This window comes from Protomyctophum bolini, assembly GCF_963924005.1.
Source record: "Protomyctophum bolini genome assembly, chromosome: 23".
NCBI lineage: Eukaryota > Metazoa > Chordata > Actinopteri > Myctophiformes > Myctophidae > Protomyctophum > Protomyctophum bolini.
In genome coordinates this window covers 5,583,576-5,600,475 of record NC_137884.1, presented here as the reverse complement: position 1 = coordinate 5,600,475, position 16,900 = coordinate 5,583,576, and the positions used below count along the sequence as shown (strand labels likewise).

General features: G+C 44.7%; 1 protein-coding gene across 2 annotated transcripts in view; it reads left to right on the top strand.

The window, feature by feature from the left end:
- Nucleotides 1-769: 769 nt before the first annotated feature.
- atxn7l1 (ataxin 7-like 1) overlaps nt 770-16,900 on the top strand; it is a 41,935-nt gene continuing 25,804 nt past the window's right edge. For both annotated transcript variants that reach the window (XM_080757179.1, XM_080757180.1), the window contains exons 1-5: nt 770-872; nt 7,684-7,829; nt 10,602-10,800; nt 11,297-11,735; nt 13,628-13,760. In XM_080757179.1, coding sequence (XP_080613305.1) covers nt 7,814-7,829; nt 10,602-10,800; nt 11,297-11,735; nt 13,628-13,760 — 787 coding nt within the window. In that variant the 5' untranslated portion in view covers nt 770-872; nt 7,684-7,813. The remainder of the gene's footprint in view (nt 873-7,683; nt 7,830-10,601; nt 10,801-11,296; nt 11,736-13,627; nt 13,761-16,900) is intronic.

The following is a 16,900-nucleotide window of genomic DNA, read 5'->3' as shown; positions in this document are numbered from 1 at the left end:
AATAGTAGGTTTCTTTCACGTCAAAGAGACGTGCGTGTGTGTGTGTGTGTGTGTGTGTGTGTGTGTGTGTGCGTGTGCGTGTGTGTGTGTGTGCGTGCATGCGTTTGTGTGTGTGCGTGTACAAGCTGTTGGGGTCTAGCGGCAAGCTCAAAACACATCGGACTGCCAGCATGCCTGCAGAGAGAGAGAGAGAGAGAGAGAGAGAGAGAGAGAGAGTGGAAGTGTGAGCTGTGCTTAGAATATTTAATATGGGGATAGGTGTCATCAGTGATGCCTGTATAGACATTGTGTTATTTGTTAGACCACAGTATTTTTATTCGTTTGTTTTTTTTCCCACTTGCATCCCCGGTCTGGGGTATTTGTCAAAAATAGCAGATCTAACAGTGCTATATTTGCTCTGCGCCGCATTGTGAGCTTGTAGATCCGCTATTTTCAGACTGCAACACCCGAGCGCAACCAAACATTACATTAATTGTCTTTTAAGTTCTACTGGATCTCTCTCTATTCTAGATAGTGTTTATTTTTATTTGTTTGCAAAATTGTCTATATTTAAATTTTAGTCATCATAGCTTAGTTTATATTTAGTTTTCATCAGAGAAAGAAGGTAGTCGACGGACATTTTTCGTCATAGTTTTAGTCGATGAAATCAAACACTTATCGAGGCTTACATTTAGTGTAGTATAAATGTAAATGAGTCAGCAGTCTTCACAGTTATGCTGTATATAATACTGTGTGTGTGTGTGTGTGTGTGTGTGTGTCTGTTTCAGAGATGTCCGTGTACGGCCAGTTTCCCACGCTGGAGGATTTCTGTCTCGTTGTCTGCAACGTCTGCAAGCAGGTGGTCACTCCCCAGGGCATCCTCGCACACTATGGTAACACACACACACACACACACACACACACACACACACACACACTTTCTTCCTGGCGTCCTTGTTATGAGCATGTCATTGTGAGTGAGCTTGTAGATCGGCTATTTTTGCCGCCGCACTACGCTGTTGTACAACAAAGTGTGAAACGGGTCCCAAAACAAGAATGCAATAATTTTTACTTTAAGTTCATTCATCACCACAGATCTGGCATACAACTACACATGTGATTATCTCCAGCATTGGTTCTCAGACCCCCAGGGGTCCTTGGGTTTGGGGGTGGGGGTCAATATATAGCGCGCCACCGGCTCTGTCTATTAGGGGACAGAACTGCTGTCCCTGGCATATCTAAAAATGATTTCACTATTATAAAGGTTGGACTTGTTACAGTGGCCAAATACGTATCATTTTGGGCGGCCAAATACATTAGCTATTTGTAATGAAGTCTGGAGTTGAGTAGAGTTGTAGTGTGCCTTGTAGTTTTGGGAGCACATCACATGAAGTGACATGAAATGGTGATGTTGTTGTTGCCTGAACCTTGGCGTGCCTGCTTCTGATTGGCCAAGGGCCCATCATCAGTCATTCTGATTGGCGGAGGGCCCATCATCTGGTTTTCTGATTGGCCGAGGGCCCATCATCAGTCTTCCAATCTGTTTAGTTTGAGTTTCATCTGTGTGCTCTACTGAGCATGCTCACATCTTCCCCCCACGAGCTGCTGGGGCCTCTGTTATGCCGTTGGCAGCACGTGCACCAGCCTGAGACACCACACACACACACACACACACACACACACACACACACTTCTGCCCTTTGCCTTTCGGTCTGTGCTACTGCTTCTCTTGCCCTCACGCACGTACGCACGCACACACTCACACACACACTCACTCTCTCTCTGCAGGCATGCTGGCAGTCAGATGTGTTTTGAGCTTGCCTCTAGCCCCCCCACAGCTTGCTGGCTGTGTTTCTACACGCACGCACACACACAGACACACACAAACACACACACACACTTGTTTGAATAGTGAATACAGGTTATCCTGAAATAAATACGTAATAACACGTACTAGGTGTAGATTTTGAAGGAATGATGTGGTGCAGATTATACATGCAAGATGCACTGGATGTTATCAATGTAGGTTTCACATGCACGCACACACACACACACACACACACACACACACACACACGCTCTATTCTGTTAAGTTAAGCTTCTGGGCCCTTGTGTGTGTGTTTGTATATAATATATATCATCATCATACTATAATTCACTCAATGTCTGAATGAATGAATGTCTGAAACACTGTCATAGCTCCTCACTGCCTGCACCAATCACTCCGACTATTCACACAGGCATTGACCATAATATTATGGAGGGCGTAACGAAGCCTTTTTTTCAATTTAAACAAATTATTTATTAATAATGAATTTATTAGTGAATAAATCATTCCCATCGACTTGCATGGGAAAATGCGAAACCTCACATCAAGTCTTTTTTTCTCAGAAACTGTCGGAGCTACAGTACTTGGAGGGGAGGTTCATAATAATTATTAAAATTATTGTAATAAATAATAATCAGTCTGCCTCATGGTGGCGCTATAACAGCCCACTTTACATTTCGCCTTATAACTCTTGCACCATAAAAAAAATCTAAATTTAACTTTCCCCTGAGTTCCTTTGTTCATGCCGCATCTCGTCATATAGGCCACGCCCATTTGCATCTGGATGCAAATTTAGACTTTTCTTCAAAACACACTTTTTGCTCTTCCACCTACAGCTTTAGTGCAAATCTCACAAAAGTCGGTACACATGATCTCTGGACCTATCCCATTAAAACAGAATCTTCATAGTCCGTATCGTTCGGCTGCAGTTCACTAGCCTGTGTCATTGGTTTGGGTGTTTTTGGTGACTCAAAAATGGTAAGAAAAAAAGGGAGAGGTGAAAAAAAGGTGGAACCATGTATCCGTTCGACAGAACGGAAATGACACCTCACACCGACATCCTGTTTAACCCATTCTGCGCACCGAGTGCCGCGCTATGAGCTATTTTTTTTAATCGTGAAAAAGTGGCGCAGATCTTTGAATATATATTCTTTAAGAGCGAGCGTTTTTAACTCCTATCTTTGCTTCTCGGGGGGTCCCTGGAACAACATAATTTTCAGATGGGGGTCGGCGGCCAATTTTTGGGAATCACTGACATGGAAACATGGGTTAGCACCGATCTACAAGCTGACTTGTATGGCGGTGTAGCACCGATCTACAAGCTGACTTGTATGGCGGTGTAGCACCGATCTACAAGCTGACTTGTATGGCGGTGTAGCACCGATCTACAAGCTGACTTGTATGGCGGTGTAGCACCGATCTACAAGCTGACTTGTATGGCGGTGTAGCACCGATCTACAAGCTCGCAGACGCATCGTTTTTGCCGTTTTTCATTTAGCTTTAGATAGATAGATAGATAGATTTCTTTATTTTTGTGTCATGCACCAAAGGCGCCCAGCCCACATGGACTTACAGGACACACCATAACATTGCTTCAATATTGCATTGTGTACAATAAACAGATTTGTTTTGTTGATATTCCATTTTTTTCTTTTTTCTTCTTTTTTTTTTTTTTACAAAATTTGAGGAGTGAACATTTGGATTACACAGGGTGTTTTGCGCCGATCACCTAATCACGACTGGTTTGATCTTTGTTGTGTGTGTGTGTGTGTGTGTGTGTGTGTGTGTGTCTGTGTGTCTGTGTGTGTGTGTGTGTGTGTATGTGTGTGTGTGTGTGTGTGTGTGTGTGTGTGTGACTGTGTGTGTGTGTGTGTGTGTGTGTGTGTGTGTGTGTGTGTGTGTGTGTGTGTTTTCAAAGCGTGAGTGAAAAGCCTGCAGGGGACTTGCGTCCCAGAGTTTGGACCCAAGGGTTCAACTTTAGCTTTTTAATCTTTCATCTGGTTCCCCGTTGCTCTTCTTCTATCTGCTCTTTAATATTCTCCCTGTCTCTTTTGTAAGTGCTCAGGTGTCACATAAAATATCTCTACCTCCTGTTCCACCTCTCATCTCACCCCATTAATCACTCTGAACAAACCCTCTCTCTCTCTCTCTCTCTCTCTCTCCCTCCCTCCCTCTCTCCTTGTGTAATTAAGCAGCAATGTGACACACAGAGCTATAGCTTGTTGTTTCTCTCCTTCTGGCTCTCCTCCCTCCTCTTCTCTCCAGTATAATTGGGCAGGTTGTCGGGAGAAAAAGCAACTTGGCTCTTCAGAGGAGTGTTTTTGTTTCTCTTTTATTTGCGGACTCGTTCCCTCGCGGTGTATCTCTCTCTGTCTAATCTCTGATTTAAATCGAGCTTTCTCTCTGTCAGACAGGAGGTACTAGACTTCCTTTAGTTTGCTGTGTGTGTGTGTGTGTGTGTGGGTGTGTGTTCAGTTGACATTAATGTGTTGGTGGTGTTGATCTCTCATCCTGACCACAGAAGGTGCTGGTGTTGTATTTAAAGTAAACATGTGTGACTGGTGCAGTGTTGTTTTAGTCATAGTTGTCATGTCATAGTAGTCATGTTTTAGTGCAATGTTGTTGTCATCTGAAAAGTTTTAGTTGTCGACTATATCTGCAGTTGCTTTAGTCGACTGAAATGTATTTTGGTGGGCCTTGATGGCGTCGCAATGCCTGATGCCTGAAAATAGCCGATCTAGCTGAAAATGGCTTGTAGATCTGCTATTTTCAGAGCGCAACACCCGATGGCGACCAAACATAAAACGACTTGTCTTTCAGTTCTACTGGATCTCTTCTCCACTAGTCCCTCCCTAACATTGTAGTCTAGTTTGTATTTGTCGATGAGATTTTCAATGATGTTTAGTATAGAGAGGGTATATGCGCGTGACATCATCGTCATACCCGGAAGTTACGCAGGATTCGGGAACGCCTACTGAAAGTCAAAACACGACTTTCTGGCATTGACAGCCCATGCATCCACACAGAAAAGTCCTATCGGATTGAATTAAACAATGTTACACTCACTTTACCACTCACTTTGCCACTGGATCTGCCATTCACTTTATGCATACGCATGCCCTCTATTGTAATAGTAGTGCAGTATAGCTGTAGTAGTAGTAGTAGTACTCGGTGTAGTAGGGATAGCGTGTCACTCATGGTTACTGTGGACTTTGATCCTGTTGGTTTGGTCTGAACACAGCTGCCTCCGCTGGCACTGAATCTACTGGCCTATTTACACACCTGCTGACTCACACACACACACACACACACACACACACACACACACACACACACTTGATGTGCACATGCACTCTCACACACGTGCAGGCTTTAACCCATTAAGACCTGACGCAGATTATACGAATGCCTTCTACGGTAAAACAGAAATAGCAGATGTGCAAGCTCGCTTTTGAGATGCTCTGTGTGACGAAATCGACAACACTTTCACTCTATACCTACTTGGTCTGTTCTTTTAACTTCTTTATTCCCTCTATAGTCTACGCCAAACCTCTTTGCCGAAAATTGCAAGCTCACAACGCCTCGCATCGCAAGGTGTTGTGAGGTGAGGCGTTGTCAGCGTGTAGATCTGCCCAAGGGTAAAAGCTCTATAAGGGTCCATTTGGTTGCTAACTTTCCGTCATTTAGCTAGGGACCGCCGGGAACCCCCTCACGGACCACTGGTTGAGAACCACTGCTGTAGCTATTGAAATACCCATGTTCTGACTGAGTCAAATGGGTTAAACACTTGAAGGCCTGCTTTATATCCACTTCTATTCTCCAGCCTCACTGTTTTAACATGCGGCTGCGAGTGCGGCGTGTACTACTACCCTGAGCTCTGTGTGTGTGTGTGTGTGTGTGTGTGTGTGTGTGTGTGTGTGTGTGTGTGTGTGTGTGTGTGTGTGTGTGTGTGTGTGTGTGTGTGTGTGTGTGTGTGTGTGTGTGTGTGTGTGTGTGTGTGTGTGTGTGTGTGTGTGTGTGTGTGTGTGTGTGTGTGTGTGTGTGTGTGTGTGTGTGTGCGCGCGCGCGCTAAATTGTATCTCGAACACAGATACAATGAACAAAGTCCAGCAGAGGAATGTCATTGTCCTATTGTTGGACCAAGTGTAGGTTATGGATCAGTGGTCAGGACGTGTGTGTGTGTGTGTGTGTGTGTGTCTTGCCATTAGTCCCCCTGAGGGCATTTGCACCTTGCAGCAAAGTCCTGAGTGTTAATAAACTTTTGTTAGAGAGATGGGTCATTTTAGACTCTAGTTGAGCTCACCAATATATTTGGTTATTTGGTTTGGCCCATATAACGGCTATTATTTGACTTTTACTGTTCATTTTAATCATTCAAGTTAAATAGTATTTTAATATGTTGGAGTTTAACATGCACTTAATTTCAAAATGGTATCTACTAGTGTTGTAGTCGAGTATGCTGACACCACAATGCAATGAAATACATGTTTGTGACTGGAGTGGGCTCGTTGGGGGGGCGAGTCCCTTGGTCTGAGACAAATTACGGGCGAGAACGAGTAAATGGAAATGTGTACTCAATTCCGGACTCGAGACGAGTCAAGGACTCAAGTACTACAACACTAGTATCTACCCAAAAAGTTATTTTAGTTTATTAATTTATATGTTGTTGCAAGTTGTCGTCAGTGGTCTAGGACTCGGCAGCGGAGCAAAACAAGGACCTTGACTTTGAATCCCACGCCTGTCAATGTCTTACTGCATCATCTCCCTTCCCTCTGTCCCCAGGCTCCTCCTATCAAAATGAAAAGCTAAAACTTCCCCCTGAAATAACCGAAGGACGGGTTCTCGACTTGGCCGAGTGTCGATATGCGAACACAATGTACCGTGGTTGGGAACGGGGGAGGGAAGCCGGTGGCGGGAGGGTTGTATTTGTCGCTGCACGACACGTGACGTACTGCTACGGGCTGTCACCGGGGAATGTTGAATGGGAGGATGGATGGATGGAGGCGCCGGTGGGGGCTCCTCACTGGCAGGTGAGCCAGTAGGCTCACAACAGCGTGTGTGTGACTGTGTGTGTGTGTGGACTGTGAGCTTGTTTACTGGTGTTTGCATGTATGAACCTGTACACACGGCACACATGATCACATGCTTCTATTTGTCCTTGTACGCAGACTTGTGTGTGTACTGTGTGTGTGTGTGTGTGTGTGTGTGTGTGTGTGTGTGTGTGTGTGTGTGTGTTGCACGCTCCTAGTGAGACGGACAGTTTTATCTGCGGTCTGAATTGCTGGCTCCATCTTTACAGTCCAAACTCTGAGACGGAACGTAAAACCAACTATCTCTTCCTCTAAACAGACTGTCAAGCGAACTGGACGAGGACCATCTGAGTCCCGCAGCCTCGTTCTGTCTGTGGGAACGGCTTTCTTTACCCGTTTATTCGCTCAACGTATCGCCCCCCCCCCCCCCCCCCCCCTACTGTAGAATTACTGTATCACCTCCAAGCAAATCTGCTTTTCCTCCAAAGGTGAAGAATCAATGGAGAGCTGAGTGGAGGATTTAGAGGGTGCTGGGGTGGGCAACTTTGATGAGGGATAAGACCACTATATATTTACACTCTCACTCCAGGGAGCCACATTGCATATACTGTACCGTCGGGCAGAAACCTCTTATCTCTGTATTTAAACTTTATTTCTCCCGCGAATTAATGCCCTACTTCGTCTCACAATACTAGCAAAAATAGCCGATCTACAAGCTCAAAGTTTAGAGATTTTTACTGAGTGCTGTGCATGCGTGCCTGCCTGCGTGTGTGCATCCATCTATCCCCACCTCCCTTCTTCTATATGTATCGGGTGTGTGTTTGACCTCTCCCTATTCTTCCTCAGGTAGCTGTCATGTAGTGACCCTGTGAGACAGGCACACAGACAGGCAGGCAGACAGACAGACAGACAGACAGACAGAAGGATCACACCCCCCTCCTTCCCTCCCAACCCCTCCCACCAGTGTCTCAAAGACATGCATTGCAAGAACCGTAAGTTTGTTTTCTCCTCCTCTCTGTACCATCCCGTCCTCTGCTCCCCTCGGCTCAGCTTTCATGTTTCACATTTCTGCCTCTCCTCTCCTCTCCTCTCCTCTCCTCTCCTCTCCTCTCCTCTCCTCTCCTCTCCTCTCCTCTCCTCTGAAAGGAGGTGAAACTTGGTAAAGCGGTGATAATGGATGGAACAGTTGTGACATCTGGGAAGGCATGTTGTGACGACAGTTGTGTTCTTGCGACGTGTCGTAAGGTATCGGCGGGCCCTGGCGTTCCAACACCGGTCGTCACCATGTCAAAAGTACTCTCGTTCACGTCACGTCTGTCTCCTTGTACACTTGTCCCTTTTGGTCGTGTGCCACTCCTGTCGTCCCACTCGGACGGCAGTGATGTAATCATCTAGAATATGTCAAACATGTTTGTATCTTTGGACACCCCTCACACTTAAAGAGGATATGTCCGATCAGCCTTCTATTCAACGCGTTATGATTCCGACCCCTACATCTTCCCGATTGTCCTGTGGCTTTGGTTTATGCCCCCATCCATGTGTGTGTGTGACCATTAAACCAAGGGTGTATACATTTTGTATTTGTGTGAGTCTACACATCTATAGCCACTGTACGTGCTCACATCTCTTTGTTAACTGTCGTTGGATGTTATATATTTTATCAATGTTTATGTATTTAATCAACGACACATGAAATGTAGTGAGATATTAGCATAATTATGTGCTGGCAGCACGTGCACACATAGACATCAAAGGGGGCTTGAGCCCCTGCCCTTTTTTTTTACCCGTCTGTAAAAAACTGCTCTCTCCAGACCATGAATGCAGCATTTACTATGGTGAAAGAAATGCAAATGCTCCCCGGCCCCTTTCCAATCCATACCTGAATGCAGGATTCAGGAGAATTGCCTTTTCCGAACGCTCCTGAACTTGAATGCAGGATTTTATGCTGAAAGAATCTGTCCTCTGTGTATAAATCCATGTTTTACGAATCCCCCCCCCCCAAAAAAGCTGATCTACAAGCTCTCAACGCCCCTGTCTCTCTAACATTCTCTGCACGTCCCTGCACTAGTGTGTGTGATTTATACTTAGTCAGCCAGTGTAGTTTATACATATCCAGTGTTGCGCATCGAAAGGCGCTGATCTAAAAGCTCACAACTCATCGGAGTGCAAATTGGGCACAAAGTGCAAATTGGGCATAATATTGGCATTGGTGTGCTATATTAATATTGGCACAGGTGTGCTCGGCCTTTGACCAAGAGCTGAAGACAATAATAATATATATTCATATAATAATATGACCTTTATTATTATTCTTAGTGTCTCTTCCCCTGCTGGTACTAATACATGCATTTGTATTCATACAGTAACTGTTCTTGTGCTGCTTGTAAAACACTCCCTTCTCTGTATGACGTTCTACTGATAACAACGATGACAATAGTTTTTATTTGCAGAAGTAGCAATAGGACAATGACTGCCGCAAGCAGATACTGTAAAAGATCAGCAGGACGAATGATTACTAGTTAAAGTAGGTAAACATTGTGAAAGATTACACGTTTATTTTAACCCATTTAGACCTGAGACCAGATTCTACAAATGTCTTCTAAATCGGGACAGTTTTCTGAAAAACCTATGTTTCTATATCCGTGGTTCTCAAACTGTTTCATGTCAAGGAGCACCAGAATTATCTGTATTTTGCCACGGACCCCCATCTGTAAATATGTTGTTCCAGGGACTCCCACCCCCCCTATTTGAGTTAAAACGTTCGCTCTGAAAGAATATATATTCAATGATTTGCACCACATTTTCAAGATTTTTCAAAAATAGCAGATATACAAGCTCGTAGTGCCGCGCTATTTTTCAATAGCTAAAGTATAGCATGATGCTTTAAACACCAAAAGGGGTTCCCGTCCAGAATGGGTTAAATTTAAACCCTTAAGCATTGATACTTCGTTAACTTGACAGGAGTTTTCTCTGTACTTGGAGCGCTCTTTTGCCTCCCTTACACCAAATCTCTTTAAAGGCAGTGTAAGTGATATTTTTTTTAAAGGTTAAATCACTATATTGTGATGGTAATCATTGCTATAGTGTTTGATCAGTAACAGAGGTCTCCGTGTCTCTCCAGCAATAAACAGAAAATACATTTTCAGGTAGGTGACAAAATATCAGCCAATCAGGAGAGAGTAGCTACAGTATGTATGAGCTTAATTTTGAGTGTTCCAGATCCTCATTCCTTTGTGTCACTTACAATTCCACTTGTTTAATCTGTATCCTGACTGCGTTCACTATCCTGTTTGGATAAAATTTGTATCCCAGTTTCAGTTTCTGAAAATGCATTTTCTATTTCATAAAAAGCTGGAGAGACATGGAGATTACTGTTACTGCAACAAACACTATATAGCAATGAGTAATATGATCACAATATAGAGCTTTTTAACATTTATTTTTTACCTTCACTGCCTTTAACCTAGAACGCCCAGGTGTATTTAGGACCATTAAACCAGTCCTTTTATTAATCTCTGTCCTGAGGGCTGGGCGTTACTATTTGGTAGGACGGAGAACTCCGTTCATGCCGCTCGGGGTGTTAACGATCTACAAGCTCACAGTAGTTTTGGCCAGTGTTCCCCCTTTTAATAGGGACGCTAGGGTTCAAGTGGTTAAAATGTATGAATGCTATTGGAATTGAATTGAATTGATCAATCAAGCACTAGGTGGTTGATACTATAGGTGTCTTTAAATCTCTGTCTCTGACTCTCTGTCCATTCCAGAGAAGCGTCACAGCTCTCCAGGCCCGCCCAGGGTCCCCCTGGTCCCCATGAAGCCCATGGCCCCTGCCACGCCCGTGGCCCCAGGCCCCAGCTCTGGGGACACGCTGGCCTTCAGGGTCCCCAAAGACTACCCCCACTCTCGCTTCAATAAGGCCCCACTGGCTGTGTACCCGCCTAAAGGTGCACGCAACAAGACCTGGTGAGCATGTCATATATTTATAGTTTAGAGATGAAGATTTTTGTTTTCTTTATTAACCCATTTAGAACGGGAACCCCTATACATAACTATACCTTTCAATCCGGGAAACCCTTTTGGGTTGTTGTTGCTATGTACAGTATATAGCAAAATATATATTTTTGTCATTTTTGAATACATTTACAATTTAGGCATTTAGCCGACGCTCTTACATTGACACTATATAAACACTATAGAATGCCAGATCAGTAATGACCTGGCATGTCTACATAACATGCTACTGTATCTAAATTACATATTTTAGCCAGCCTGCAAGGTCGTCAAGGCTAGGGCTAAGCGCTACGGCTAGTGCTAAATATTTAAAGTTTTTCAGAAATATTCAAGGCCAGGATTCAGAAGGCGTTTTTTAGAATCTGCCTCGGGTCTAAATTGGTTGACACATCTGCATTGTCCCATCCATCCCAACCCTCCCTCTCTCTCTCCTCTCACGTGTGTCCAGCGTGTCTCTCCCCGTCGTCACCCTGGAGAAGATGCCGTGCCTCAGTCGAGTGGACGGAGCCTCTCGCGTCCGCCTCACCTCCTCCTCCTCCTCCTCCTCCTCCGCCTCTCCTTCCTCCCTCAAACCCCCCTCCTCCTCCGCCTCTCCTTCCTCCCTCAAACCCCCCTCCTCCTCCTCACCACTCACACCCCCCACCGCACACCGTTCGGGGGAAAAGCTGTTGAACGGCCGCGCCGCCGGAGTCTTCGGCGTTCCCTCCTCCTCCTCCTGCTCCGTCACGCCCCCGTCCTCGCAGGACAGACGGCCCAGCCCGGCGCGCTCCCCCCTGGACAGACGACCGCCCTCCACCCCCACCACCATGGCCTCCCCGCTGGAGCGCAGACCTCCCCCGCCGCCCTCGTCCTCCCAGAGGGCCGGTGCTACGCCAAGCTGCCTACAGGTGTCTCACTTGTGTTGCTCTCATTAGTAGGCCTCAAACATTAGTAGGCCTCAAATGATCTTAAATACAGTAGAAAAGTTTGTGTTTAACACTTAACTTCGGCCTCAGGTGGTCTTAGTGTTTAACCACATAAACCCTGTAAACTTTGTATATCAAATAGTGAAAATAGCTTAATAATCTTCAAGCTCACAAGCTTGTTGATTGGCTATTTTCCCATAATGTTATTTTATTTTTTTGCTGAATGTCTTCAAATAATGTGTTTTATTGATGCACTCAAACACGCTGGTTTCAAATCCACCAGATCAAACTAAATAAAGGTTTCGGCATTCATACAAACGACATCAAAACCTGGTGCGGCTTCGGGCAGGGCTCGCCGAACCCAACAAAGCTCTGGGAGGACACAAGTTACAGAACTATTTTGATATACTCTCGGCGACTGATTCTCAAAGTTTTTAATTTGAACCCATTTTGGGGCAGGAACCCCCGTTGGTGTTTTAAGCATTATGTTATACTTTAGCTATTGAAAAATAGCAGATCTACAAGCTCATAGAGCTTGAGTTCTGCCTAGCACTGGATCCACTGAAGCATTGTGCACATCGCTGATGCAGTGGTGTAACTAACTAAGCAATATTTACTCACGTACTGTACTTAAGTACACTTTTGAGCATTTACAATTATCAATACTTCTACTCCAGGAAAACATATTTGCACTTTTACCCCACTAGAATTATTTAAAAACGTAATTCATTAGTTAACTGTATTTTGGCCATTTGAAAATAGATCTACGTATGAGCTCACAATGTGTCGATGCAACGTGTTGTGAGCTTGTAGATCGGCTATTTCCACAAAAAAAGTTTATACATTTTGAAATTGGACATTCTGCACAATGAGTACTTTTACTAAGTATATTTTGATGCTGATACTTTTGGTGTGACTGTAGGTCGCAGTTAACTATGAAAACTTGCATATCCCGTCAGTCAGTCGTGTCACGCGTCCATATATGGTCACGCCTCGTGACATCACGCCTTTTATTTTTATACGTGACTTCTACTTGTAACAGAGTACTTCTACAAACGCAGTGTTGATACTTTTGTATACACTAAATACTTAACTGTCTCAGTGCCACATGACGCCTTATGGCGCCTCCCCCTTATGTATGGTGTCAGCCTACAATGTGCTTTTCACCATTACTGGTGAGATGACTCTCTCTCTCTCTCTCTCTCTCTCTCTCTCTCTCTCTCTCTCTCTCTCTCTCTTGTCTCTGCATTAACTAATTGCCATCTGGGTTGTGGGATTATGTCTGGGATTACAGAGGTGTCTGTATCTCCTAAACTCCTTACGCCAGTGGTTCTAGAAGTTTGGTCCGAGAGTGTTTCGGCCCCAGAAAAAAGGGGAATCATTTATTAAAGTACTCCAATGTACTGAATTCAAAATGTACTAGAGTAAAGTGCAGAATGTCCCATTTCAAGTTTCCAATTTCCCTTTCTTTTCTTTTTTGAAAATAGCCGAAATCTATATAGGGCTGAAGTGGTAATGTATGTTTTGTGGTATTAACCCAAAATATACAAAATAACTAGTAACCAAAGCTGTCAAATAAATGTAGTGGAGTAAATAAAATTAATAAACAACGATAAGCAAAAACGTATATACAGTTGATCAGTGCGTCATAATAAAGTGTATTGCTACATCTCATCATAAGAAAAGACGAGACAAAAATAGTCAACAGTGCAAAGCCAAACAAAAAAAAGTGTCCATAGGTCAGTGCAAGAAAACATGGGATCCACTGAGATCCAGTGCTTTCTCTAACACACTCTAAGCGGGTCCTGTCTCCATTTGTATCCCTGTACGAAAATGGTCTTAAATTAGTTTGAAATGTATTTCGCCCGAAACAGCTGCCGATGCCTTCGTCGGTGTCGAATGCGTCGCCTTCTTCGTCGTCGAATTGTGGGTCGCTGGCGGACAGGAAGCAGCAGAACGGGCTGAAGGCCTCTTCCTCGTCGTCCAGGCCGCACAGGAGACTCTCGGGTGAGTGTGCCCCAAACAAACCTAGAAAAGGTCAACACAATGAGCACCGGGATTTCTTTCAAAATAGGAGCTCGGGGTGCCGGGCAGATATGGCAGCTTTTACTTTGAAAGCCAGCGCGAAACAGCAAGGAGTATGGTGCAGAAGGAGAGGCCAACCTACCCCCACCCCCCCCAAAAAAAAAACCCAAATCTGAATATATATTTTTTGTTTGATATCAATGAAAAAGCGCTAGGACGTGTGTACACGTCCTCTGGATCCGTCGGTTGTATTTCATATTTCCACACATCCTACGCCTACGGTCTGAATGTGTTCAATTATCTTCAAGTGGGCCCTGCCTGATGCAGAAACGGTTGAGATCCACTGCTCTAAAATCAGACAAGCCGCGGTATGCTTTGGAGAATGGGTCGACAGTAATGTCAATTTCACACAGTGATTCACAGTCAACAGGCTGAACGTGCCAGACCACCAGTATGGTCGTTTTGAAAAGAAGAAGTCAAACGCCACAACAGAGGATGTGTGTCCCTCTCTTCTACTGCGTCTGTCCGCTCCTTTCCCCCGGCGGTGGATGATGGATCAGTGTTGTTTTTGGCAGCACATTTTGATTTTAGTCATTAGTCTCTTGAATAGTTTTCATTTAGTTTTAGTCACATTTTAGTCACCCGGAATGTCTAGTTTTAGTCGACTAAATCTACAGTTGATTTAGTCGACTAAAAGGTATTTTGGTGGGCCTTGATGCAGTTGTAATGACAGTTTTTTTCACTTGCTGAAAATGGCCCATCCACAAGCCCACAACGAGTCGCGAGCTTAGATCTGCTGTTTTCAGCATGCAACCAAGTGTAAAATGGCTTATACTGGATCTCTTGTCTACTAGTCCCTTCCTGACATTTTAGTCTAGTTTTTATCTGTTGATGAAATTGTCAATACGTTTAGTCTTAGTTTTAGTCATCACAGCTTAGTATTCATTTCGTTTCCATTTCGTTTTCCTCAGTGAAAAATGGTAGTGGACGAACATTTTTCGTCTTAGTTTTAGTCGACGAAATCAACACTGCGGTGGATTGAATTTGGCCTGTGACCCCCCCCCCCCCCCGCGCCACCGTCTTTCCTGTTTCCTCACACTCCACTATGTTGCAATAAAAGCGGGCAGAGAAGAAAAAGAAGAGAATTTGAATAATCTTTAAATAATAGTGTTTATGGGTTTATGGCTGTTTGGATGAGCCTTGGTCTCCGGGGCGAGAGAGAGCACATCTCATCTGGTCAGAGTTTCAAAAGCCCTGAGTTTCAAAAGCCCTGTCGTAAATCACACACGATTCCTTTCCCCCCATTAGCTTTACACTATAAAAACCAATAAGCTCATACTAGCTCTGATGTGCACTCGTGCAGGCACCAGCGCTCACACACACACACACACACACACACACACACACACACACACACACACACTGAGGCTGACACACGTGGTCTGTGTCAGGGCATAAACATACCACGCACTTAATGGAGACACAGGCAATTACAGGCAATCATGACAAATGAACACGTGTGCACATCCTCACACGTGCGCTCACACAGAGAAGCAGTAGCACTTCATGTAGGTGTGTCATGGTCTGTCTCTTTCTTGCACACACACACGCGCGCACACACACACACACACACACACACACACACACACACACCACACACACACTTGCTGAGCAGCTCTTATCTGTGCAGCGTTTGGACGAGTTCCAATGCTCCAGTGTTTGGCTACAGGCTGATCAGTGTCGAGTCTCTCTCTCTGTCTCTATATCTCTCTCTATATATATATCTCTCTCTCTCTCTCTCTCTCTCTCCATGTGTTCAAGCTCTCTCTTTCATTTTCACTGTCTTTTACTCTCTCCGTTCATTTCTCTCTTCATCTACTGCTTTTCCACTGTCTACCGCTCTCTGTCTACCTCTCTCTCTCTCTGTCTACCTCTCTCTGTCTACCTCTCTCTCTCTCTGTCTACCTCTCTCTGTCTACCTCTCTCTCTCTCTGTCTACCTCTCTCTGTCTACCTCTCTCTCTCTCTGTCTACCACTCTCTGTCTACCACTCTCTCTCTCTGTCTACCACTCTCTGTCTACCACTCTCTCTCTCTGTCTACCACTCTCTGTCTACCACTCTCTCTCTCTGTCTACCACTCTCTGTCTACCTCTCTCTCTCTCTGTCTACCACTTTCTGTCTACCACTCTCTCTCTCTGTCTACCACTCTCTGTCTACCACTCTCTCTCTCTGTCTACCACTCTCTGTCTACCACTCTCTCTCTCTGTCTACCACTCTCTGTCTACCTCTCTCTCTCTCTGTCTACCACTCTCTGTCTACCACTCTCTCTCTCTGTCTACCACTCTCTGTCTACCACTCTCTCTCTCTGTCTACCACTCTCTCTCTCTGTCTACCTCTCTCTGTCTACCTCTCTCTCTCTCTCTCTCTCTCTCTCTCTCTCTCTCTCTGTCTACCTCTCACTTTGTAGTACATCTTTATCTTCCTCCTCACTCAGTGGTGAAACTAGCAGATCGACAAGCTTGTAGATCGGCTATTTTCAAATGGACGACAATATATACTGTTGAAGTGGTTAATTGTATGTTTTGTAATAACAATCAAAATTTACAAAGTAACTAGTAACTTATGTTGTCAAATGAATATATCTGACTCTGCGATGTAGTGGGGTAGAAATAAAAGTATTAGAAATTGGTAATACAAATACCTCAAAACTGTACTTAAGAAGTACAGTGCTTAAGTAAATGTACTTACTTTCCTCCACTGAGTAGTATTGATACTTTAGCCACTGCTTTATTTCCAACGCTGTTGAGTGATGAAAGCCGCATGTTTGACCTGCTGACCTGCTTGCTGAGTCTGACTGGATGTTGCACAGAAATACATTCTCTCTCTTCCCCTTTCTCTCATGTCGGGCTTGACTTGGTCTCTCTGCAGCCATCCCTCCCTCCCTCTGTCTGTCTGTCCATACCTCTCCTCCTGCCTCCATCCCTCCCTCCCTCTGTCTGTCTGTCTGTCCATACCTCTCCTCCATCCCTCTGTCCGTCTATCCATCCATCCCTCTGTCTGTCGCTCCATCCCTCTCTCTCTCCCGCGGCCCTCCCCTCTCCCTCTCTCTCTGTGCCCTCCTC